This window comes from Natator depressus, chromosome 10, assembly GCF_965152275.1.
Source record: "Natator depressus isolate rNatDep1 chromosome 10, rNatDep2.hap1, whole genome shotgun sequence".
Lineage (NCBI taxonomy): Eukaryota > Metazoa > Chordata > Testudines > Cheloniidae > Natator > Natator depressus.
The window spans coordinates 84101450-84126710 of record NC_134243.1 but is presented as its reverse complement, the minus strand read 5'-3'; the positions used below and the strand labels follow the sequence as shown (position 1 = coordinate 84126710).

The 25261-nt window shown below is 44.5% G+C and overlaps 1 protein-coding gene across 1 annotated transcript in view; it reads right to left on the bottom strand.

Annotated features, from left to right (window-relative positions):
- Nucleotides 1-25261, bottom strand: part of IQGAP1 (IQ motif containing GTPase activating protein 1) — a 168317-nt gene that overhangs the window by 29820 nt on the left and 113236 nt on the right. The window contains exons 26-32 of the mRNA XM_074966741.1: nucleotides 23918-24142; nucleotides 16620-16760; nucleotides 16443-16527; nucleotides 13532-13764; nucleotides 4808-4940; nucleotides 4315-4417; nucleotides 3133-3268 (exon numbers count right to left, since the gene is read on the bottom strand). Coding sequence (XP_074822842.1) covers nucleotides 3133-3268; nucleotides 4315-4417; nucleotides 4808-4940; nucleotides 13532-13764; nucleotides 16443-16527; nucleotides 16620-16760; nucleotides 23918-24142 — 1056 coding nt within the window. The remainder of the gene's footprint in view (nucleotides 1-3132; nucleotides 3269-4314; nucleotides 4418-4807; nucleotides 4941-13531; nucleotides 13765-16442; nucleotides 16528-16619; nucleotides 16761-23917; nucleotides 24143-25261) is intronic.

Below are 25261 nucleotides of genomic sequence, written 5' to 3'. Positions count from 1 at the left end.
ACTCACTCCTCCCTCTTATCTGATGATGTCTGGCATGTTTTGAAGGACTTCTCCTTTGAGGTCTTCCCAGGCCTCCCAGCATGGAAGGACGCCCCCCCCACCGACTTTGGTGCTCTTATGATTCCATCTTAGGCTATTGTGACGCTGTACCAGTGGTTTACTCAGTACTGATTTCCCCAACAGCGTCTTGGGTATAGCCCAGCTGCCTGGCAGCATGCTCGTGGTGCTGGTCTTAGTGGTTCCAGACAGCTTTGTTCCAGGATTTCTGAGTCGGACACCACTCTCATCAACTGCTCTAAGAAACAGAGCTTAAGTTGTGCGACTTTCTGGTTCAAGCTGAGCACAAAAAGCAGACTAAACATCTGCTAGGGATGTGCACCTCACCCAAGCAGAAAAAGCATCTGCTGTGACCATCCTTCAGCAGGGTGAGTCTGTTACAGAACAGGCAAAGTAGGAAACCCAATTTAAATTCTACCACGTTGTACAGGGGATCTGTATGGAAGAGGAGAGGAAATTACATGGGAACTAGAGTCTGTTTGATGGATTTCAGTCCAAATTGAGGATTTTAAGTTGAAGCTAGGTAAAAGTAAGTATTGAAAGGAGTTCTGAAGATTTTCAGAGGTTTTCTTCAGAAATAGCTCACTAGAGTGCTATCAACAGATAGGACCCCACCAGGTTCTGCCTTGCTGTCACAGGCAGTAAAAGGGAACTAAGGGAGGGAGGGTGAGGCTGCCCAGCCTTTATGACCTCATATGGAAGCACAAGGAAGCAGCAAAGGGTGCAGGCGTGGCCCTGACAGAAACTGCTAGCCAAAAATAAATAAATAAAACAAACATCTGTTCTTGCATGCATGATGCACATGCTTAACTATAGTGGGATCCATGCTGACACAAAGTTGAAGAAGAACTGGACATTCTGTGGCAGCTTCAAGTAAGTTCTCAGTGTAAAGTGGTAGATTCTGCCCTCGTGAAAGCTCCTTTATGCTGCTCTGGCAGCTGAAAGGGGACAGAAACAGCCCCCATCCCCAGGGTGATATGGGAGAACCATGCCTCCAACAATGCAGCCTCATCATAGGTGTGTACCAGTGGAGCAAGTGAAACATTATTGCCAGCTCTCCCCATTTTATTGTAATTAATGCAATTCTGGTCCCAGAATCAGGTGGCTTCATGATGATGCAAAAAGCTCCAGGCTTAATTTAATTTTCACACCTGTCGAGGGGAAAATCCCCTCTGACTAGCTGCCTTTTCCACTTCCTCATATCTTGGGGAAGAAAGCCAATCAAACCTACCGCATCAAGCGGTCAGAGCTCATCCCTATTTCTCAGGATCTGACAGAAGTTTTCGGTAGAAGACAACGGAAGGGAAACAGGGGACACCATTTTCACAAGAAGGGAAGAGGAAGCAGAAAAAGATGGCTGCTGAGGGTGGCTCTGCTCCCTCCCCCACCCTTTTACAAATGGACTGGCTTCTCTCTATTCCTCCCTCCTCTTCTCTATCCCAACAACACCAGGCCTAGAAAGGAGAGAAGAGGATCCTTGCTGGAGATGCCCCCTTAGTTTGGGAAGGGTTGTGAGTGAAGAGCCACCACTGCTGCAAAAGGAACAGAGATTTACTGAAGGAGGGGGCAAAGGGAAGGGAAAGATATGGCTGGATGAGCAGACTGAGGTAGATATGGGGCAGATGTGAGGTCAAAGGGGACACAAAATTGATTTGGGAGTGAGGGTGCAGAGTTGATGTGCGGGGGTGGGGGACGACGACATAATTAACAGATGTATAGATGGAGGAACAAAATTAACTAACTAGAATTTTGAGAGAACGTGGAAAACCTCTGCACCACCAGGTAGCCCTTTAATACAAGTTTGTGTAATGTACTTTTTTAATCACAAGATGTTGGCAGGTATGGATTTCAGAGAAGCAAACTGAGCTAGAATCAAATCAATCAATGTGCATGTGTGCCAATGAGCTAGCTCCAATCTTCTCACAATCTCATACAAACGGGGGGGGGGGGGGGGGAAGAGAAGGGAAATTCAAAATCAGAAGAGATTAAAAATGTGATTTCTGTTTAGAAGAACCTCATAATTTTGAGGCCAACCTCATGTTTTGTGGTCTGACTCATGATATTTTAACTTTTGGGGTTTACAATACTGCTAGAGCAGGTGATTGGCAGCTGTGGGGAAAACCCTGTAAATTACCACTTGTGTTCCCTGCTCCTGCAGTCTGCACCTCCCAAGAGGCACAGCAGAGAATCTGCCTTAAGGTTTTTACTGAATTCAATATGAAAGTGACGAATGCAAAAGTACAGTATTTCTTGTGTTGAATTTAACATGTGAGTAAGTATTACATATATTCGCAAAAAGAAAAGGAGTACTAGTGGCATCTTAGAGACTAACCAATTTATTTGAGCATAAGCTTTCGTGAGCTACAGCTCACTTCATCAGATGCATTCCACGAAAGCTTATGCTCAAATAAATTGGTTAGTCTCTAAGGTGCCACTAGTACTCCTTTTCTTTTTGCGAATACAGACTAACACGGCTGCTACTCTGAAACCTATTACATATATTGTACATTTCCCCTCCCCGAAATTTTCAATGTGTCTCAAATTTTGTATTGATAACACAGAACTGCACGAGAGAAGTGATCTGGGGGCGGGGTGTTTCTGCTAAAATGATCTACTGTGAGTTAGTTAACTATGTCCACAGTTAAAATTGACATCAGTGGCTTCAGAGTTAAAATTTATTCAAGATCAATAAAAGGTCATTCACACATTTCAGAGCTCTTGTTTCAGACTTTGTATGGACACTATCAGACTTCACTGTATCAGTTACACTCAGCTTGTGTTTGGAAGATTTTCTTCACAATCATGAAAACTGGAGACCCTTTTTAAAAATGATAAACCTTAAATTCTCCAGTACTATGCTTTGGCAATGGGGTTTTCCTGAAACAAATTCACTGGCCACAAAATCTAGGGGCCCTGGCTACAAGCTATGTGCACTTTAACAGGCTTGGATTAATTTATTCTATCATTTCCTGACATCACTGTTGCCTTTTTCTTCATAGTCCAACCCACACAATTCATATCCTAATGCTCGCTTATTTAAGTGACGACTGCTACAGGCCATTACCCATCACTCACTTCAGCAGGATTGTCCTTGCATCCATTTCAGCATTCTCATCACCAGGAACATCAAATTTATTAGTCAGTGTAAGAGAAACTTCAGTCTTTGCTAGCATCTCCTTGTTGGGGTCATTAATGTTACCAGACCCTTCCCCTGGGGTAGAAAAAGAAGAAGTGAGTTATCAATGAGGGAACCTACTTCCCAATGCCAGATGTGATGATAGTGACACAGGTTAGAATGTTATCAAACATTGTCATGGGCTGTATGGGTCTGCAATATTTTCCTTCCAGCACCATACAGAAAAACAATCAATTGATTTTTAAAGGACCTTTTACAGCCCATTTATGGGTTTTAAAAACATGTTAATCTTGCACATACATAATTTAGGATTTCCTAACATTCCTCCTTCTTCAGCAAACTGATAGAAAATGGATACTAAAAAAAATAAGATTTCACGTAAATTCAGGTTTTGGTGCCTCAGACATATACAAATCAGAGTGTGCGTGTGATACATCTTGCATCTCAACCTGCCTCTCTACTGATAAGCTTAAATGTGACCTACCAAGGAAAATAAATTCAGTTTGTGCCCTTTGTTGCTTCTTTGGCCTTGTCTATACTAAAAAGGGTTTGTTAGTATAGTTAGTAGAGATGCACCTTGCACTGGCAAAAGAGTTCTTTTGCTAGTATAGCTTATAACAGTCCCGCGAATGAAATAAGCTATAATGGCAAAAGGACTTTTTTGGCTGATACGTCTACACTAAAGCATTTGCTAGTATAGCTATATCAGTTACTGATATGCTAGCAAAACTTTAAAGCATAGACCAGACCTTTATGTTGCATGAACGAGGACTGAAAGATTTGTCAATGTTTTTTCACATTAGAAATTCAGGTCCCTGGTGAGAGGGGAAGGTGTGTGTGAGAGGGGGGAAAAGAGGAAACCTGGTATGGTGGAAGGGGAGGCACACAGAGCCCTGGAGCTGGAGGAAAGGATTTGATACAGTGCCTCTCAGATTCATAGAGCACAGAGGTGGAAAAGCCTTATGGGGTAACCTAGCCTAGCACACTGTAGGCTGCTGCTGTTTGTATAGTACAGTTCCCTCCCAAACCATGATTATTCTTTATAGTATTTTTTTTAAACCACACTTGGAGCTACTCAGAAGAACATCACATCTCCCTCATGTAAAAGAAGAGCAGCTCACCTATCAGGGACTCAATAGTGGGAACTTCACCCAGGTCATCCAGCAGCTCATGAATTGGATCATTGTGCTCAGGCGCAATCGCATCTTGATGATCTAAAAGCAGCTAGATTAATACAAATATAAACAATCATTTAACTGTTCCTCCTGTGTCTTGTTTCACCTAATTTAAGAATTACATTATTTAGGCTCTCTTTGGAGAGAATTCCTCTCAGTTCATATGATTCCAAGTGAAGATACTAGCAGGCAAATGTCTGGTATCGTCACATAAGACTTAAAGTATCAGATGACTTCACAAGAAAAAAAAAATATTAAAAAGGCCATAAGCAGACAAACTACTGACCTCAACATTTTGACAGTTCAGAAGATATTGCCTTTTTTTTAAACAATATCGTCAACATCTGAATTTGTTAAATGACTCACATTAAACCAATCAGTAACAGATTGTTCAGAAGGGCCATTCTGCAAGAAAGAAATGTGACTGGTGTATACTTACCGTGTGTGTATTGATGATTTCTCCAATGGAAATATAGATAACTGGTTTAGTGAGAGTCACCAAGTCAGAATATTCATCAACATTAAATTTATCCTGTAGTTCTGGAACCTCACAGGCAGCCTGAAAAAAACGTCTTCAGACAAAAAGAAAAAAGAATCAACGCAATCCTGCCAATCACAAGCACTGACATAACCAAGGCATTGACTCCCTGTGATATTCTCAAGCAGAGCTGTTCTTTGGAACTTTGGTACAATAAGAGGAGGTTACTTACCTGTAACTGGAGGTTCTTTGAGATGTGTGGTCCCTTTCTGTATTCCACTGAGGGGTTTACGCATGAACACTATGAGTCTGGAGCTGGAGAATTTGAAAGTAGTGTCCCTTGGTCGATGCATGTGCTCTGCCTCACCTCGTGGTTTTGTTCAAAGCGATGATGAAGGGCAGAGCAGACTGACTGTATCTCAGTTCCTTCTCCACCCTGAACCAGACATATCCGTAGCAGAGGGGAAGGAGGGCGGGAAGTGGAATGCTGTTAAGGACCACACATCTCAAAGAACCTCCAGTTAAAGGTAAGTAACCTCCTATTCGTCTGAGTGATGATCCCCTCATGTATTCCACCTAAGGTGATTAGCAAGCAGTACTTAAGTCAGAGGAGGGTGTGAGGATGAAGATGGAACAGTCATGCAGACGACTGCTGGCCGAAGGAGCCATCTGATGCCAAGTCCTGTACTAAGGCATGTGTTGCAAGATGTGCACGGAACTCCACGTGGCCGCTCTACATATGTCCTGGAGCAGGACGTCCTGAAGGGAGGTTGTGGTCAAAGTCTGGACTCTTGAGGAAAGCGCCTGTGCCCCAGTAGGGGGAGGCAGGCAAGCCACATAGTTGATAGCAAAATGTAATGCAACACAAAATCTACTTGGAGATTCTCTGGATGGAGATTGCCTGACCCTTAAGTCTTTCTGCTAGTGCAACAAACAGTTTGGGGGACTTTCTGATGGGTCTTGTCCTCTGCAGGTACAAGGCCAAAACCTGTCAGATGTCTAGGGAGTAGAGTTGTCGTTCCTCAGCAAATGTGTGAGGCTTCGGGAAGAAAACAGGTAAGTGAATGTAGGTGAATGGATTGATCAATGTGAAACTGGGAGATTACCTTTGACAGGAATTTGGGATGTAGGCGCAAACAGACTTTATCTTTATGGAAAATTGTGAAGTGGGGGAGGGTCTGCCACCCTCCCCGCCACAAGTTCACTGACCTTTCTTGCAGAAGTCATAGCAATAAGGAAGGCGACTTTCATGACATAGAGCATAATGCCAACAGTTTGAAGGGTGATTTTATTAGTACAGATAGAACTATATTCAGATCCCATTGCAGAGTGATGGGTTGGATGGGTGGGAAGGTTCTGATGAGGGCATCCAAAACCTAACAGTTAACAGGTGTGTGAAGACAGTGCTCTTCCTCAGGAGGGTGGACGGCGCTAATGGCTGCTAGGTGGACTTTCAGAGAATTGAGGGCAAGACCTGATGCCTTCAAGGACAGGAGGTAGTCGAGGAGGAGGGAAATCCTCACCCATTCTGGGGAAAGTTCCTTTTGTTGGGCTCAGAAAGTGAAACATTTCCACTTGGCCCTGTAACAGTGTCTAGTGGATTCTTTCCTGCTGCAGGAGAGGATGTCTTGCACAGCTAAGGAACAGGTCCATTCTAGAGTAGATGCCCATCCAAATACTATGCTCTAAAGGTGGAGTGCCTGTGGCTTGGGATGTCTGATTTCACTGTTGCATTGCATCAGCAGATCAGGGAAGATTGGGAGGGGAATTGGTGGACAGGTTGACATACATAGGAGGTTGGGAAACTAAAACTCTCAGGGCCAGCAGGGAGCGATCAGAATGATGGCCACTCTGTCTCATCTGATCTTACAGAGTACTCGAGGCAGTAGAGGTAGAAGAGAGAAGGCGTAGTTGATTTGGTCTGACCAGATGAGTATAAGAGCAAAGCCCTGAGAGTGATGGCCAAGACTTCCCCTGGAGAAGTTCATGTTGAACTTGCTGTTTACGTGGGAGGTGAAGAGGTCTTTGGTAGGTATCCTCCATCAGTTGAAGATGGCGCAAACTACGGAGTCATAGAGTTCACGCTCATGGTCAATCGCAAACTGCCTGCTTAGCGAGTCCACAATCACATGCGTGTCCCTGGGAGATAGGCTGAAGACAAGAGGATATGGTGGGCGATGCGCCAATTCCAGAGATTGACCACTTGTGCACACAGAGCAGTCAATCTCATGCCCTTGTTTGTTGATGTAGAAAACAGTGGTGGTATTGTTCAACATAATAAGAACATGATAGGAACAGATGAACAGGAGAAAGGCTTGGCATGCTTTTCTTACAGCTCGGAATTCCAGGATGTTGATGTGCCTCCTGAATTCCCGAGGAGTCCATGCTCCCTGTGTTATGTGATTGCCCATGTGTGCTCCCCTGCCTACAAGGGATGCATTGATGATGATCATCTTGTCTGTGGAGGAGGAGAGGAAGGGAACCTCTGTGTAAACATGACATGGGTCCGTCCACCACAGGAGGGATGAGAGCACCCTGGGGAAGACTGTCAAAACATGAGGTCCATGGTGTGATGTTTGGGCAAGTAAACTGTCTGGAGCCATATCTGGAAGCAGTGAAGATGGAGCTGAGCAAAGGCGGTGACTTATGTACACAACCATGCGGCCCAGCAGACAAGTCCCGGCCGGGACATAAGGATTGTTGATGTGAGTTATGAGTTCTTGCAGTGTCTGGAACCTGTTACCTGGTAGCTAAGCCCATGCTGTGACTGAGTTGATGGTGGGACGAAAGAAGATTCGAGGGATGAAAGAAGGTCGAGCAGCATGGAAGTTGAAACTTGGGCTTTGTGTCTGGACCGTGCAGCTAGGAGCCTGTGGGCCAGATGGATATTGATGTGAAAATAAGTGTCCTGCATATCAAGAGCTGTAAATCACATGCCTTCTTCTAGGGATGGGATGATTGCTGCCAGTGTAACCATATGAAACTTGGGCTTGCAAATGAAGTGACTGAGGTGACAGAGGTCCAGAATTGGTCTCCACCCGCCTTCTTGGGTATCAGGAAGTAAGCGGAATAGAACCCAGTTCCTTGATATTCCGGGGGAACGCGTTCTGCCGTTCCCTGTTGCACTAAGGAGTTCGCCTCTTGGGTGAGGATGCTGTCATGAGAGTGGTCCATGAGGAATGATTGGGGGGGCTTTGGAGGAGGTAGTATGATGAATTCGATTGTATAGCCATGTTGGATTATGTTCAGCACCCATTTGTCCATTGTTACCACACTCCAAGCTTGAAAGGAGTGTGCTAGATGATCCCCAAAGGAGGTAGGATGGTTGTGAGGTTGTAGGCAAGGTAGTTGGCAGCTCTTGAGGTTGACTCAGAAATATCTTTTAGTTGCGGATTGCAGCTGCAAAGTGGAAGCATGTGAAGTGGGGTCCCAGAGGGCGGGATATCTGGGTCTTCTGTCACTTCCTTGGTGGCTTATAAGGTCCCTGATGGTAAAATTGGAGGGATCAGTAGTGTTGTGTGGATGGCGGGCAATGGAACTTGCACTTCATGGCAGGTGTGTAAATACACAGAGAGTGAAGGGTGGCTCTGGAGTCCTTGAGAGCATGTAGGCACTCATCCATCTTTTGATTAAAAAGATGGGATTCATCAAATGGGAGGTATTCAATAATGTTTTGTACCTCCCAATGGAAAACGGAGGAGTGGAGCCATGATTCCCTACGAATAACTATAGCCATAACCATACCCCTGGATGAGGTTTCTGCTGCATCCATCGCCAGCTGGAGCGTTGTTCTGGACACCAGTTTCCCTTTCGTAATGATTGCCTGGAAATGAGTCCAGTCCTGTTCTGGGAGTTAGTCAGCAAACTCCTCCAGTCTGTTCTAATTCAGGAAGTCATATTTGGCCTGATAGTTTGAAATCCTGAATTGGAGACTGGCAGAGAACAGAACCTTATACCCCAAAAGGCCCAAGTGCTTGCCCTTCTTGTTGGATGGTGTGGAGCGCAGGTGTTATCTCGCTCGTTCAGTTGCTGCTTGGACCACGAGGGAATTCGGGAGGGGGGGTGAGAAGAGAAACTCAGACCCCTTAGCTAGAGCATAATATATTTTTTGTGCCCCTCTGAGGGTAGGCCTGCATGTGGTTGGTGTGTGCCATACTGTCTCGGCTGGTTCAAGAATGGCATTGTTACTAGACAATGTGATTCTAGGTGGTGCTGATGAGTGGAGGATATCGAGGAATTTAGGCTGGGTATCCTGGATTTCCTCTAGGGGAATGTGGAGTTTCCCCGCAACTCTATGCGGTAGAACTATAGGGTTAGAAGGGACTGCAAGAGTCATATAGTCTAACCCCTTGCCAAGATGCAGGATTTGTAGTTTCTGAAATTGTCTAAAGTTGTCAGGAGCCAAAGGGGACGCTGTAGCCACTGCTTCATCCAGGGAAGACTAGGGAAATCTCTCCAGTTCTGGTGGCACCATCAGAGCTGGGCTGAGGGGTTCCTCCTTCAGCAATGGATGTGAATGCCTGCTAGAAGGGGCCCTCAATGGGGAGGCAGGTGAAGGCTCCCTTGTGGATCAGGCAGGTTCTGAGGGGGGGTATTGGGACAAGGACCCCCAATAAGGCCAGCAGTCTGGATCCAGAGGGTCCTGAAGTGGTCCCCATGGCATAGGGAACCAGTGGCTCCATGGTGGTTGGAGAGGCGGGTATTGCCAAGATCTGGACTGCCTTTGTAAATAGATGTAAATAAATGTAAGTATATGTAAATACATGTACAATGCTGATAATTCCTCTCCAGTGTCCGACTCATCAGAGGATGTGAAGGCAGACTCTCGTTTCATCAGCAGTACAGTCGAGCCAGTGGGAGGGCATAGACCATCGAAGCAGGACGTGAGGGGTCTCGCAATAGTGTCATATCATGAGGGGAAGAAATAGTCTCCCTAGAGGTAGTGGGTCCCAATAAATGCACTGATCCCAGTTCTGCTAAGGCAAAGACGTCCTGGGGCTCAAACGCCTTGGTGTTCAGGGTACCCTAGGGGTTCTCAAACTGAGGGTTGGGACCCCTCCGGGGGTCACAAGGTTCTTACATGTGGGGTTGCGAGCTGTCACCCTCCACCTCGAACTCCGCTTTGCCTCCAGCATTTATAATGGTGTTAAATATATGAAAAGTGTTTTTAATTTATAAGGAGGGGTCACACTCAGAGGCTTTCTATATGAAAGGGGCCACCAGTTCAAAAGTTTGAGAACCACTGGGGTACCCTCTCTTTACTCGGAACTAGTGGTGGTGCTGTGGACTTCCCTGGAGTGGGCAGATCCCGCATCTTATGGGAAGCCAGTGTTGATGATACCAGTGTTCCAGTACCTGGGACTGCCGTATCTCCTTGCTTGTGGGACTTCTTGTTGTGTTTATGTGGTTTTGAGTGCATTCTGTATCCAGGGCTTGAACTAGTGGAAGAAGCATCCACTTCCTTAGTTTTTGAGGAAGACTTATTCCCATGCTTATGGGTATGCTTCCTTACCTCCTGAGGCGGCTCCGGCATGGGGTCCATAGTGGTGGTACCGTCAGTGCTGGATTCGGTCTCGGTCGCAGGAGGTACACTCCTCGCTGATTCAGGCCGATGTACAGGGGGTGGTCCCCTGGCCTGAGTCTGAGTGAGGCTTCATGGAGACTTCCATAAGGTGCTTCCGGAGGCAGAGAGCATGGCCTTCTCAGGTCCAGCTGGGGAAGGACTGGCTGATACTACACCTGGATGCAATGTGGGCTTCTCCCAAGCAGTAGAGACAGCATTGGTGTTCATTTCTGACCGAGAAATGAGGGCAGGAGGCACAGAGTTTCAAGTCTGGGGTCCTGGGCATAGTAAGGCACCCATGCCTGGGTATGGGGCAGTGGGAGGCAGGGGAGAGGGTAGACAAATAAACCCTAATCACTAAAACTAAAAGCTATGATAAAACAGCTAAAAAGTACTATAAAACCCTAAAATTTTAAGAACTATTTACAACAATGTATTTAAAGGTGTGTCAGAGACGAGGACACTACTGAAAGTTCTGACTCAGACCATGCGGCGGTGAGAAGGAACTGGAGACGCAGTCAGTCCACCCTTTATCACCTCAGATGAAACCACAAGGCGAGCCAGGCCGCATGCATGAACCAGCAGACGCTATTTTCAAATTCTCCGGCTTCAGGAGAATGGTGCGCATGCATAAACCCCTCAGTGGAATACAATAGGGACCATCACTTGAAGAAGGTATGTTGGTGTTTGTGGGTCAGCTTTAGCACACGACATGAAGGTACACAGGATATGCTAAAGTGTTTTCCCCAGTATCTGCTGGACAGGTGCTACCCTGCATCTCTAGTGGCCTTGTTTACACATCCAACGGGGAGAGAGATTCTACGATCATGAAACTGAAGAAAGCAAAGGCAGTCTGGTCGTATCAGACATTATTACTATTATAGGGGAAGCAGGTGTGACCCCTATCTTTCAGTTGTCTAGAACTTTCCATTATAAAAAATGGTAATCCTTTCTTGAAGAGCTTTAACACCATCATAGTGTGTAGCGAGACTTTGAAATTTGACAGGGGACAGTTCTGGGGCCAGGGAGGTGCCTTTTATTGACCTGTAAATTTGTTCAGATTTGGTAGAGTTATAAACTGTTGAAAATCACCATTGCTCATCTGTATTTCACAGTACAGCTTGATTTTGGCTTGTGCTAACAACACCCCTCAAGATTCCATTAGCACTATGCGCACACAGTGCTCCAGTACCTCACTTCAGTACTCCACACACAGACCAGAACCTCTGGGTGAGACACACACAAAAATAATTGGTTTCCGAGTAACAGCCGTGTTAGTCTGTATTCGCAAAAAGAAAAGGAGTACTTGTGGCACCTTAGAGACTAACCAATTTATTTGAGCATAAGCTTTCGTGAGCTACAGCTCACTTCATCGGATGTCCACAGTATGCATCTGATGAAGTGAGCTGTAGCTCACGAAAGCTTATGCTCAAATAAATTGGTTAGTCTCTAAGGTGCCACAAGTACTCCTTTTCTTTTTACAAAAATAATTGATCACCATTCTCCTTTTCTTCTTCTGATGCCTCCCATCAAAATATCTTTTTGTCTACAGTAAGGTGTACTGTACTGGAAGACAGGAGATCAAAAGTTCTAGACTGACTTCTTCTGGCTGGTATTAATTCTGTACTTTTCATTACCCTTATTAAGCAAGGCCTCATAAATAGAGAGATTACTGAAACTGAGAGCACAACCCAAATCTCTAATATGCCAATCCCAAATCCCATCCATTTAGTCACATTGGCAGGTTTTTTCTGAGAGGCAGATATTTGTCCTTGGCTATGCGGTCTGTAAAATGGGGATACTCATTCATCTCCCCATAGGTATTACGCATCTGCCTCTGGTTCACACAGGATAACGGACTGTTCTGGTAGCCAGCTAGTGCAGTTATCTCTGTACAGCAAGAGGGAGTCTGTGGTGCCATGTTTCAGGTTAAGGGGTCCAACCTGATGACGCATAACGGGGGGTGGCCTTCATAGTTACAGAGAACAGAATTTGTGTTAGTCCTTTTCCTTTAAAAAATATCCACCTAGGATATTACATACATTAAAAATGTTAATAAGGTTGAGAAGTCAAGCTATCAAAAGTTGGGAAATGCTATGCTACAATTAAGTAGTCTTCCTTTTGTGTTGTGATACAGTCTTTAATTACATGAACACATGCTATTTTTCCACTAGACCACTCCTGTATTCAGGGCACATTTCTTTTTATCCTCACTGATTATTCAGTGTATGGCCCCATGCCTTATTTACGCTGTCCAAACCCTGCAATGAATATAAGATTATTAAATTTTCTCATGGGCTTTATGGTGCTCATTTCCATATCAGAGTGCTTCACAAATATCAGTGATTTTTATCTTCACAACTCTCCTGCAAGATAGGAGAGTATTATTATCCCCATTTTATTGACGGGGAAATTGAAAAAGGACAAAAAGGTGACTTCCCTAAGGCCACAAAGTGAATCATTAGTAGAGGTTTATGCTCAAATAAATTGGTTAGTCCCTAAGGTGTCACTATTACTCCTTTTCTTTTGCGAATATAGACTAACACAGCTGCTACTCTGAAGCCTGTCATTGGTAGAGGTAGGATTACAATTCAGGTTCTTCTGACTGCCTACTCTGTGCTTATTACTTCCTCACATGATAAGGCAGTGTGGTCTGTAGGGGTCAGATAGAAAAATTGTACATCATCATGTAATAAAAGATGGTATCATAATAAATATGCACAAGGGCCACATTAATTGTGGCATTTCCTAACTTTAGAGTGCTTGACTCTGCAACCTTAATAACATACTTTTAACCTAATTTGCTGTATATAGTATATAATCTATAACACAAATAAAAGCTTTGTGCAATGGCTGTTAAGTCTGATTCAGAGCACAATCTTCTGACCCACTCCTTTAAAAGAAAGGAAATGGCAAGTTAAGGGAAGAGGTTCCAGCATTTCTTGCCACCGGCAGGTTGCCTTGATCCAGACCTTCAAATGCAATCACTGACATCTTCAACAGACTGCACATTTAAGAGACTGAACCAGTTCAAATGCAGCAGGTAGCCCAAATAGTACCTTTATTTCTTTGCAATATGGCCCTTCTCTGTACTTCCCAACCTATTAGCTGGGATCTCCTACCTGAATTTCTGATAGGACTGTGAAAGATATTCATTAATGATGCTTAGGTGAGCATTGTCTCCCATGAACATCTTATTGGATGCAGCATGCTGTAACATCTTTGCAATGGAACCAAGGTTTCTGCGCTGGTCTGTAGTCAGCTGACCTCCAGCAGAAAGGTCAATGATGTCAAATGCATCTGGAGCAACAATAGCTGGATTCATGTAGCGATAATAGAGTAAGTTGCCAATGATCTGGGAAGAGTTGAGCAGAGAAGCATGTCAAGAGGCAGTGACACAGGCTTCGACTGGGCTTTATATACTCTACTCTGACTAGGCTTTGACAAATTTTTATTATTTGCATCAGACACCCAGACTCCAGTTCAGGATTGGAGCCCTACTGTATTGGGTGCTATACATACATACTCTAGCAGATAGCCCCTGCCCCCAAAGAATTTACAGATATATAGGAACAAGATGCAATAGGGTGTTAATCATGATGGAAGAGGGAAGGGGAAAATAAGGGTACTAGCAACAGGAAGTCAAGGTTGCAGATATTCTTAACTAAGTATCATTTGTAGGCTATAATTTTTTAAAAATTTTATAAATAAGATATATGAATAAGAACTATTAATGAGTTACTAACAGGCTGCTTACACAGTAATTATTGATTCAGTGTTGTTGTAGCCATAACCCAGGATATTAGAGAGACAAGATGGGTGAGGTAATATCTTTTATTGGACCAACTTTCTGTTCCAAAGCTTGCCTCCCTCACTAACAGTTGGTTCAATAAAAGATATTACCTCACCCACCCTGTCCCTCTACATAGTGATTAGGCAGTTTACCATGGGTATGAAAACAGAGGTGACACTTAAAGGATCTGAAGGAGGATAGAGTAGTGAGTGTGTAAACTGATTTGGGGAAGGTGTTCCATGCAAAAAGGGCAGCATGGAAGAAGACATGAAGGTAATTGTAAGAGAAGTGAGCAAAAAAAGTGTCTGCCATCATTGGCAGAACAAAAGAATGGTGAGATGGGACAAGTAGGGGGAGTAAAATTGAGGAGAACCTCAAAGGCAAGGACCAAAGTTTGCGTTTAATGTGGTGGAGACAGAAAGTCAGTGGACGGATTTGACGAGTAGTAATACTGGTGGAAAACAGATACTAATTTTCACACACCCCTCTTCAGAATAATTCCTGAAGAAATCAACTGAAATTTCCCACAGAGATCTCAAGATAACCGTGATTTAGGAAAACCGAGACACCATTTCAACTCAGATGCCAGAAAAGTGAGGAAAGCAGATACTAGAAGACTACTTGGTGAATAGATTTGTACTATACAATACCATGTTAAATGTAAACAGCTAAAACCCTCGGAGAATGAAGACAACTGTTAATAAATATGTTGTCCATGTACTCACAGGCTTCCTTCTATCTTCATGTGACATTTAGCCAAAGATATTCCAGGGAAAGGAAATTAAGACCCAACTAGCTATCCTGGAGCTGTATTCTCACAGTGTGTTCTGTGGCTTTCTGGTGAGCCACGGATCTTTTCTGGTTGTTGCGGAGTGTTGTCATACAACATCATCTCCTGATTTCTAAGTGCTTCGATGTACGGAAGAGCCTAGACGCCTGAACAAACCGCTGAAATCAGGGAGTAACTAGCTTAACACTTATACAATAGAAGAGGAGGCGATAGGAACCACTTTCAGGGGTCAGACACAGCAGTGGAACTTTTTAAAAATAAAGTATTTCCTTGGTATTATTATTTTTCCATGTAAGCAACTGCTATAGTTACACAGCGCTGCTGTGTGAACATTAAAGATAATGAGGGTTCTAAAACTGGGAATGGGAAATGTGCCTGAGAGACACCCTCTCTACTAATATGTGACCAAACTAAGAAAAGTATGGAGAACTGTGTTATATGGGGCCACTCTGTTCTTAAACATCTGTTAATCATATGTGAACATTAAGTCTACCACTGTCTGTAGCTTTGACTTTGCCATCTTTACAACTATATTGTTTCTACAGAGAGCAGGTTTACAGGAAAGCCTAGGGAAAGTTGCAGTTTTCTCTCTAAATTTACATTGGAAAAAAAGTTAATTCACCTGCACAGAAAGTCTAGAATCGATGCTTCAGTGTGGGAAAGCACAGAACTAGAAGAGAGAAGAAACAGCATTCAAATTTTTTTCTTATAAAGTAGGAGCAGAGCAGTTTAAAGAGACATTATCAGGTATGCTATGCTCTAAACCTAGGGTTTGTTAATTAAAAAGGGGTTCATGGAAATACAAATGTTTTCATTATTATTATTTTTTAATTTCAGTGAAAGTTTTGGAATTTTAAATGTGTCTAAGTCAAGCACTGCCATATTTCAATACCGAATGAAAACCAGAAAGTGATACTAATTAGGCAGCGACAGCAGAAAGGTGTAAATAGACAGTAGAAATGGTGAAAAGTGATCAGTATAGCCTGCTGTTGAAATACTGTGGGGTGCCATTAGTAACACAGGTAAGGATATTGGCGTTTTTAATATATATTTTTAACCTGATATTGTCTCTTTAAGAAAGGAAGACCTTGCTGCAATTGCTTCAGCAAAAACAAAGATTCACTTGCTGGCAAAAACTGTACAGCAAGTCAAAGAAACTTGAAGGATCAAATGCCCAAAAGGAAATTAAAAACAAGGCAGAAGCGACAGGATCCCTCCTTCTAAGCCCTGTACCATACACAACAACATTCACACACAACACAAAATACAGCTGGAATAGTCTATGTCCTTAATGAGAAAGCACTAAAATCTAAAAGATCATGTACATATTCCAGGGAGCAGGATGATACATAGATCTGTCTCTGCAATAGCCAGGTTGGCTCCGAGTCTGATTTGCAATCATACACACTACTCTTTGCCAAAAGGAGGGCAAAAGTATTCAACTCCTTACCTTCAGCAACTCATCCTCACCAGCATCAGGAAATTTCTCATGTAGTGAATCTTTCAGAACCTTGGCAATGAAGCGCATGCCATAACTATGAAAGAAACAAGAGAGCAAGCAAGACCGCTGTGAGCATGAAATCAAAAATAGTTTTCAGAAAGCAAAGGTGCAGCTCATTGTACTTACGGGATTTTATCCACTGAGCTGATGATGGCTGACAGGAACTTGTCTGTCACTGTCCGCATGTTTTTGATGGATGCATCTAGGCGTGTCCTCACCTCTTCATGAGCCAGAGCTTGCTCAGGTGTAACATCATATGGCAACTTACTGTTAGACAAAACCCACAAGTGAATGAGGCCTAAGCATTCCTTTCAGCAAGGGGGCTGGCTGTCCTCTTTCCAACTACCAGCTTGAACTGAAAACTGCCATTTAGCCCTAATTTGCTTGGCTGGTAAGAAAATATGGTTACTTATCTCAAAGAATACTAGTTACTGCGGGGTGTTTTGTCCACACAGATTCAACTCTTGAGTGCATGTCTCCCAGGAGCAAGATATTGACGTCTTTTTAATAGCAGTGTCTGTTGGGGCCATGCCTGCGCCCTTGGAGCCCTTGTGAGCTCTGTAATTGAGGGCATCAGGGGTGGGGTGACCTTAAGCACCTCTCACTTTCTTCATCAATAAGATTCCCAAGTGTCAAGACTTCAATTAGCAAGGGGCAGCAAGTTATATGGGCCTGTGGTGCCCGTGCTCCACCCGTGTTCGGGACGGGGATGGGTCTCTCCCCTGGCCCTGCGCGCCTCCCCCTGAGTGTCCCACGGCCCCGCCTGCGTGCCTCCCCCAGAGCGTGCCTGCCTACGCCCTGGGCAGCTGCCCTGCTGCTCCTCGCTGGCCGCTGCTGGCTACAAAAGGGAGTGGTGCTAGCGGCACACTGAGGAGTTTGGGTGGAGATTCAGAGGAGTGAGTGAGTGACTGTAGCAGCTCAGGGAGCCCCAGGTGGCTGCTCAGCCTGCTTTGGGCTTTTTCTTTCCCTTTCCTAGTTTCCCTTCTTTGTGACTGTAGCCAGGGCACTACTCTGAACCCCTTCCCCTGCCCCACCCCCTGCTTCCTCCTCCCCATCTCCACTTTGCGGGGAGAAACTCGGGCTGTTTTCCTGTCTCCTCGCTGCAAAACAACCTCACTGCTTCTCCTCCTCCCCACTCCCACTGAGCCACTTTCTTTCCCTCCTGTCTCCCTGGTTGCAATGTAGCCTCCTGCTGCCCCATGGCCAGCCGGACTTCTCGCTGCACCTCCCGCACGTGAGCAGCTCCTTTCAGGGGTTCTCCCGGGGATGCAGCATGAAGTCTCTCTCCCCTCCTCCCCCCGTAATCTCTCTCTGGAGTTGAGGTTGGGGAAAAGTTTGTTGATTGTTGTTTTTCCCTCTAAACTCTTGGTGCTCTTGTTTTTGAATGAGGATTTCTTGCTCCGGGGAAGTGTAACCCCCTGGACCTAAGAGGGGCCCTAGGAGCACGTGCCGTGAGAGTGGTGTGGGGTGAGTGTGCTGTCAGAGGGAAGTGGGGGGCCCGTCCCCCAGAGCTCGCTGCTGCTGGCGGGGAGAAGGCTGGGGGTAGTCCTCCTTTCTGGCCCAGGCCCCAGGGCAGCCTGCCTGTATCCCAAACTTCTCATCTCCAGCCCCACCCCAGAACCCGCATCCCCAGCCAGAGCCCTCACACCCCTGTACCCCAACCCTCTGCCCCTCCCACACCCCAAAGCCCTCATCCCCAGCCCCACCCCAAAGCCCCCACCCCCAGCCAGAGCCCTCATTCCCCGCCACATTGAACAATATAGGGAAACTGTTAAATGCTTACTGTTTCCAATCAATTTTTACATTATTTTACATAATATATATCAGCTTATAAGGCAGGTGTGTGTGTGTGGTGGTGGGGGGGCAGCACCACCAAAAATTATACAAACCTGATGCCTCTGCAATTCGCAGGGACAGAGAGAGGGTCATGGAATCTGTGTGGACATTATATCGTGAAGAACCAGTTACTGTTCAGTAACTGTACTTTCTTCTTCACATGATTGTCCACACAGATTCCACTCTTGGTGACTAGTAATCAGTATCCTTCCTTGGAGTTGGGTAAGAGGAATCTACTGAAATATCAACTGGAGGACTGCTCTACCAAAGCTTGCATGTAACCTAGAGGCCTGCAGCCAGGAATAGTGAGAAGTGAACATGTGGAATGAACTCCATGTTGTTGCCCTACAGAGTTTCCTGAAAGAGATACTGTTTAGAGGCGATGGAGGTTGCCTGAGGTCAATTTGGATCTAACATGTTCAGGTGCATCCTTCTTCACAAGAACATAGCAGCTATGTATGCAGTCCGAAACCTACTGGGACAGTCTCAGTGAGGATATCAGCTGTCCCCTTGACTATGCTGAGAATGCCATGAATAGTTTCACAGATCCTAATTGATCTGTTCCTATTCAGATAAAAAGACAATGCTCTAACCACATCTGGAGCATGGAGTCTCACTTCGGCTGGTGAAGAATAAAACTTAGGGAAGATAATCAGGAGGTGAATAGATTGATTGCGAAAATCCAAAACAACCTTATGCAGAGCTCTCCCAGCGACAAAATAAAACCACCCACAACGAGGGGCAGTATCTTCGTCGCCAAGAGAGCATCTCTTGCTGACAAAGCGCTGTTCACACTGGTGCTTTTCGTCATTAAAACTTTTGTTGTTCAGGGGTGTGTTTTTTTCACACCCCCAAGTGAAAAAAGTTTTAACAACGAAAGTGCAGTGTAGACATAGACTACGAAAAGCCTTACTAAAATCAAGATATACCTCATCTGCTGCTTCCCCCCCCACCCACAAGGATTGTTACCCTGTTAAAGAAAGCTGTTAGGTTGGTATGACAGGATTTGTTCTTGACAAATCCATGTTGACTGTTAATAATCACCTTATTATCTTCTGGGTGTGTGCACACTGAATGCTTGATTATTTGCTCCATTATCTTTCCAGGTACTGAAGTTAAGCTGACTGGTCTGTAGTTCTCCGGGTTGTCCTTATTCACCTTTTTTATAGATTGGCACTATATTTGCCCTCTTCCAGGACTCTGAAATCTCTCCCATCTTCCATAAGTTTTTGAAGGTAATTGCTAATGGCTCAGCTATCTCCTCAGTCAGCTCCTTGAGTATTCTAGGACGCATTTCATCAGGCTCTGCTGACTTGAAAACATCTAGTAATATCTAAGGGCTTGTCTACATTGCCACTTAACAGTGTGGCAACTTTATCGCTTAGGGGTGTGAAAAAACTCACGGAGGTGGGTTTTTTAGAGTGCTGGGGGAGCTCTCTCCCAGCACTCTGCTGCAACTATGTTGCCAGTGTAGACTAGCCCTATGTAATTTTTAACTTGTTCTTCCCTATTTTAGCCTCCGAATGAAGAATGTTTTCTTGTTACTCTTTATGTCTCTAGCTAATTTAATCTCATTTTGTGCCTTGGCCTTTCTAATTTTGTCTCTACACGGTTGTGTTCTTTTTTTTATGTTCATCCTTCATAATATGACCTAGTTTCCACCTTTTGGAGAACTCTTTTTTGAGTTTCTGGTCATTGAAGATCTTCAGGTTAAACCAGGTGGTTTCTTGCCATACTTCCTATCTTTCTTATGCAGTGAGATCGTTTGCTCTTGTGCCCTTAATGTCTCTTTGAAAAACTGCCAACTCTCTTGAACTGTTTTCCCCCTTAGGTAAGATCCTATGGGAAGCAAGTTATCAACTCTCTGAGTTTCCTAACGTCTACCCTCTTAAAATCTATTATCATTTTCTGCCTCCTATCACTCCTTAGAATCATTAATTCTATCATTTCATGATCACTTTCACCGAAGCTGCCTTCCACTTTCAAATTCTCTAACAGTTTCTCCCTATTTCTCAAAATCAAACCTAGAATAGCCTCTCCCCTAGTTGCTTTCTCCACCTTTCAAAATAAAAAATCGTCTTCAATGCATTCTAAGAATTTGTTAAATAATCTGTGCCCTGCTTTATTAGTTTGCCAACAGATGACTGGGTAGTTGAAGTCCACCGTCACCACCAAGTCCTGTGCTTTGGATGATTCTGTTAGTTGTTTAAATAAAGCCTCATTCACCTCTTCTACCTGGCTAGGTGATCTATAGTAGACCCCTACCATGATATCACTCTTGTTTTTTACCCCTTTTATCCTTACCCAGAGAGTTTCAACAAGTGCATTGCTGTGGTATTGTCTGGAGACCCTGAAGGAGCGGTAAGAATGCCCTTCATGCCAATTGAATAGCTTGGAGTTGCAGCACGTTGACACACACAGATATTTGAGAGCCAATCATTTCCTCCAAATCTGAAGTTGGTCCAGCTGTGCTCCCTACCAATGGGTGGAGGCGATCACGATCAGAATCTCTGAAGAGAAGGATTCACAGATTCATAATCATCTAGTCCCACCTCCTGTATAACATAGGCCAGGGACTTAGAAGAGGATCTGCCTCCTAGCAGGAGTGCGAGAGCTACATCTTCCCTGGTCCTTAGTATGGGTCTCCTTACAGCTTCTGTTCTGCTTGGAAGTGGAAGCTTCCAAGGAACAAGGCTTGCGAGTACTCCTTGAGCTTGGGGTAACATGATGGCTCACAGAGGCACTGGAGGAGTCCAACTGGCTGGGAAGAGGTGGTCTCTCAGAAAATGGGGTCAGTCAACCGATGCTTGCATTGAAGTCTCCAGCAGACATACCACTGCTGAATCATAGGAGGGGCAGATCTTGAATCTTGGAGCTTTGCCTTCAGCCATTTTGGCCACATGGACTAGGGTGTGTGTGTGTCTAGCTTTGTACAGGGAGGCGAGAGGGTACTGCGGGAGAGAAACTGTATCAATGCTTTGGTTCCACAGGGTACATCTATCTAAACTTTATTTATTCATTTATTTATCACCAAACAGGTATGCTAACTAACAACTGTAGCTATGGAATTAGAACAACAATATCTAAGAAATCTTTTGCAGGTTGAAGAGATGTGGATACTGCAGGATTCCATCTCAAGAGTGGTAAGAAGGAAGTGAGAGGCAGTTGAGGCTGTCCCAACCCCTTATATCCTCTGCTATGGTAGTCAAGAGAGTTCCCAACGCACAGCCCCCCTGGACAGAGCTATTCAAAAGAGTTTGATCTCATGTGCATAGGGCACATGTGCACCCAGAGTGGAATATATGCTGTGACAGGGTCAGGCCAGATGGCTACAGGAGAGTGATAGAAGGCAGATATATTAGCCCCAGGTTAAGTAGGTCCCTTTTCCCTGGGTAAGGTAACAGCGAAGGTTCCAGAACAATCAGGAACTTTCTGGAAACAATTAAGGCAGACAGGCTGATTAGAACACCTGCAGCCAATCAAGAAGCTGCTAGAATCAATTAAGACAGGCAGGCTAATCAGGGCACCTGGGTTTAAAAAGGAGCTCACTTCAGTTTGTGGTGCGCGTACGAGGAGCTGGGAGCAAGAGGCGCAAGAAGCTGAGAGTGAGAAGGTGTACTACTGGAAAACTGAGAAGTACAAGCATTATCAGACATCAGGAGGAAGGTCCTGTGGTGAGAATAAAGAAGGTGTTGGGAGGAGGCCAGGGGAAAGTAGCCCAGGGAGTTGTAGCTGTCACACAGCTGTTATAGGAGCCACTGAGACAGCTGCAATCCACAGAGCTCTGAGCTGGAACCCGGAGTAGAGGGCGGGCCCAGGTTCCCCGAATCCCTCCAACTCCCTACTTGATACTGGAGGAGTTGACCTGGACTGTGGGTTCCACCAGAGAGGAAGGTCTCTGGCCTGTTCCCCGATCCACTAGGTGAATCAGCAGAGACTGCAGGGATTCTTCTTCTTCCTTTTCCCCATGCTGGCCAGTGATGAGGCTAACTGAGGGAACGGCAGACTTGAGCCATGAAAGTGGCCAAACTGAGGGCTGCCGTGAACCTCTGAGGCGAGCAAATCTGCCAATAATCGCAGGACCCACCAAGGCAGAGGAGGAACTTTGTCACAAGGCAGACAATAACTCAAAGGAGGACTGGGCTCCTGCTCTCCCTTTGGGTAGTGCTAGGACTGGGGATTTCTTGGTAGCTCCCTCTCTTCCCCCTTTCTTTGGGCGTAGTGAGAAAATAATGCAGCATCCTTTTGCAGAGTGTGCATGCAGATTGAGCAAGAAGAGGTGCTTTAGTCAATTCCACTTCAGAGCCCAGACAAGTGAGCAGAGTAGCTCATTTCAACAGCCAAACTGCTCAACGCTTGGCTACAAACGAGAAACCTGGGCCGTCCCTGGGGAACAGGTGTAATATGCTCTCTGTGGAAAACCATGCTAAGTAAGCAGGCATCTGTGTTTCACACAAGCTGAAGTTTTTGCATAGTCTTCAGCTGAAGCTGGGATGATTAAGCTGACAACCCTCAGATGTTAGGGCCTGAGGGTACACTATAGGATGTTGTCAGTAGAAGGCCCGCAACTCTGAAACTTAACCCCACCCTTAATCTTAACATAGCCAGTTTTGGCCACCAGAGCATGCTACAAGATCTCTCTCTTTGGACAGGGTAAGGATTTCTGAATGAGCAAACTCAGTTTGTACGGTCAGAGTATTTTAACTGTTGGCAACATTCAGTTTGAATTTTTCAGTATGTGTTTTTAAAAATCATTTCTATTTGAACCTATCTCAGGTTCTAGATGCATGCAATGATATGCACTGAGAGAAATAAAACCAACAGGACTGCCTTAGAGTATCCAACATAAAGGGGTACCTAATTCTGTTTATGTATCTGGATGCTATTGTAATTAAAAATAAACAATAGTACTAATAAAGAGAATTGCAACTCTTTGCCATTTACAAAATATAGCAAGTTTTTCACTTGCTATAGGATGGTCACTCTTATGGAGATGCCAAACAGTGCCTGTGTAAGGCAGAAAAAATGAAAAGGACACTGACAAGTAAAAGCTCTTCCACTCCTGACCTAATATAAGTGGTCTAGAAATTAGCATTAAATGTGGCACCTGAAGCATCAAAGCTAACCCCCTTACTCAGAAAATCCTCAATATTCCATGATAGGGAGGAGGAAGGATATCTGTTAAATTACTACAAAATTGTACACCACAGCATTTATTGTATGTATCTCACTTCAAATGCAGACTATGCAACCAAAACTGACAAGAAGCCGATTCCTGATAAGAGACGACGAAGAAAGTTATAGCTCAGAAAGTACCCCTTAGATGTCTGATTAACCCTTTAAAGCAGGTGATGCCAAGGTCTATTTCCCTTTCCTGTAGGAAAGGTGAGAGCCTTTCTTGACACCTTAGATAGGTAGCCTGTTAGGTCACATTCCATCATCAACCCAACAGGAATTGATTTGATGACTCAAACATTCTTTAAACCCAGTGGAAATTGGGAAGAGAAACTCAGTGAAGCCAGAGAGGCAAAAAGCAGATAATGTAAGGCAGCTGAGAGGTAAAAAAGCAAAGTAGTAAGTTTCCACACCTGGCCTCTCCAGTTTGCGACTCCATCTGGTTAACCCAAGATTTGTAAATGTCCACAGGATCAGTTTTGATGTTGAGTGATTTGTCATCCATGATTTCCTTCACGACAGGTGCCAGAATCTGCCTCATTGCATTCTGGCCACGGGCACCACGGTTGAAACTTACCACCATCTTAATAACAGTGGGGTTTCCAGTCACGATCTCATGTATCTGGTCTACTTTTGATCTGGAAGAGAATTAACATAAATAAAAAAAAAACTAACTAGAAATAGTTTTACCAGTTATGCAACATACACATTTCGTGATGCATGCTTTTTAAGGCAGAATGTGTTAGTTTCATTTGTAAAGCTGGTGGATTTTTACAAAATTTCAATGAAACAAGTTACAACAAAGAGTGCATTAAGGAGACTCATGGTGCCTGGCTCAGGTGTACTAGGAGGCAGCATGGGGAACAAAATTTAGCATCTTCATCTAAGATATGTAGCATAGCTGGCTGGTGCCCAGAATACCATGGCTTAGAGCTGTTACAGCACATTTTGCACTTCATTTTTAAAAACACTTTAAAAACATTTTTGTAGAGAGAGAGAGAGAGAGAGAATGGGTGTGTTTTGGAGCGGGGCAGGGAAGATATGTACGGTATTCTTTCACTATAAAAGACAGTTCATCATAGAAGACTAGGAGAAAAACTACATTTAGTGATAGCATGACTCACTGAGAGCATGAAAACAACAAATTAACAGAAAAGTCTCCAGAGAAATAGTTTATATTCTTTTTCAGTGATGAGGCCCCAGCTATGCACTGGGAGGAATTGGACTATGATGTGACATGACCACAAAGAATGTGCTGAGCCTGTGTCCACAAACTGACAGCCTATAAGAATGTAAACTACTACAGCATTATTGAGTGCCTGCATTCTCATTAGCTGTTGAAAATCCAGGATAAGCTGAGTTTGCACTTCAGTTTCTTGGACTTGTCTACATGCCAAGTTACCGTGCAGCAAGCCAGAACGCGAATCTATAGTGCACCTGATTGCCATGCAGTAACATCCTGTGTGATCACTGCTACAGCATAGTAAAAGTCCTGCACTGTGGTTTAGTATACTGCTGCAAAGATAGTGTCCTCATAGCAATCTACTGCATGGCAAGCTGGTGCACTCTAGATTCACACTCTAGCTTGCTCTGCAGTAACTTGTCATATAGACAAGCCCGTAGTTCTCCTGGCTGTCCTTTTCCAAGCTCCTTATTGGCTTACAAAGCTGGAGCTACTCTAGGCATAACAGCAGTTTAAATCACTTTACATTTTGGTTACATGTTTTTCCAAAACAGATTCATTTAGCCACAGTTTT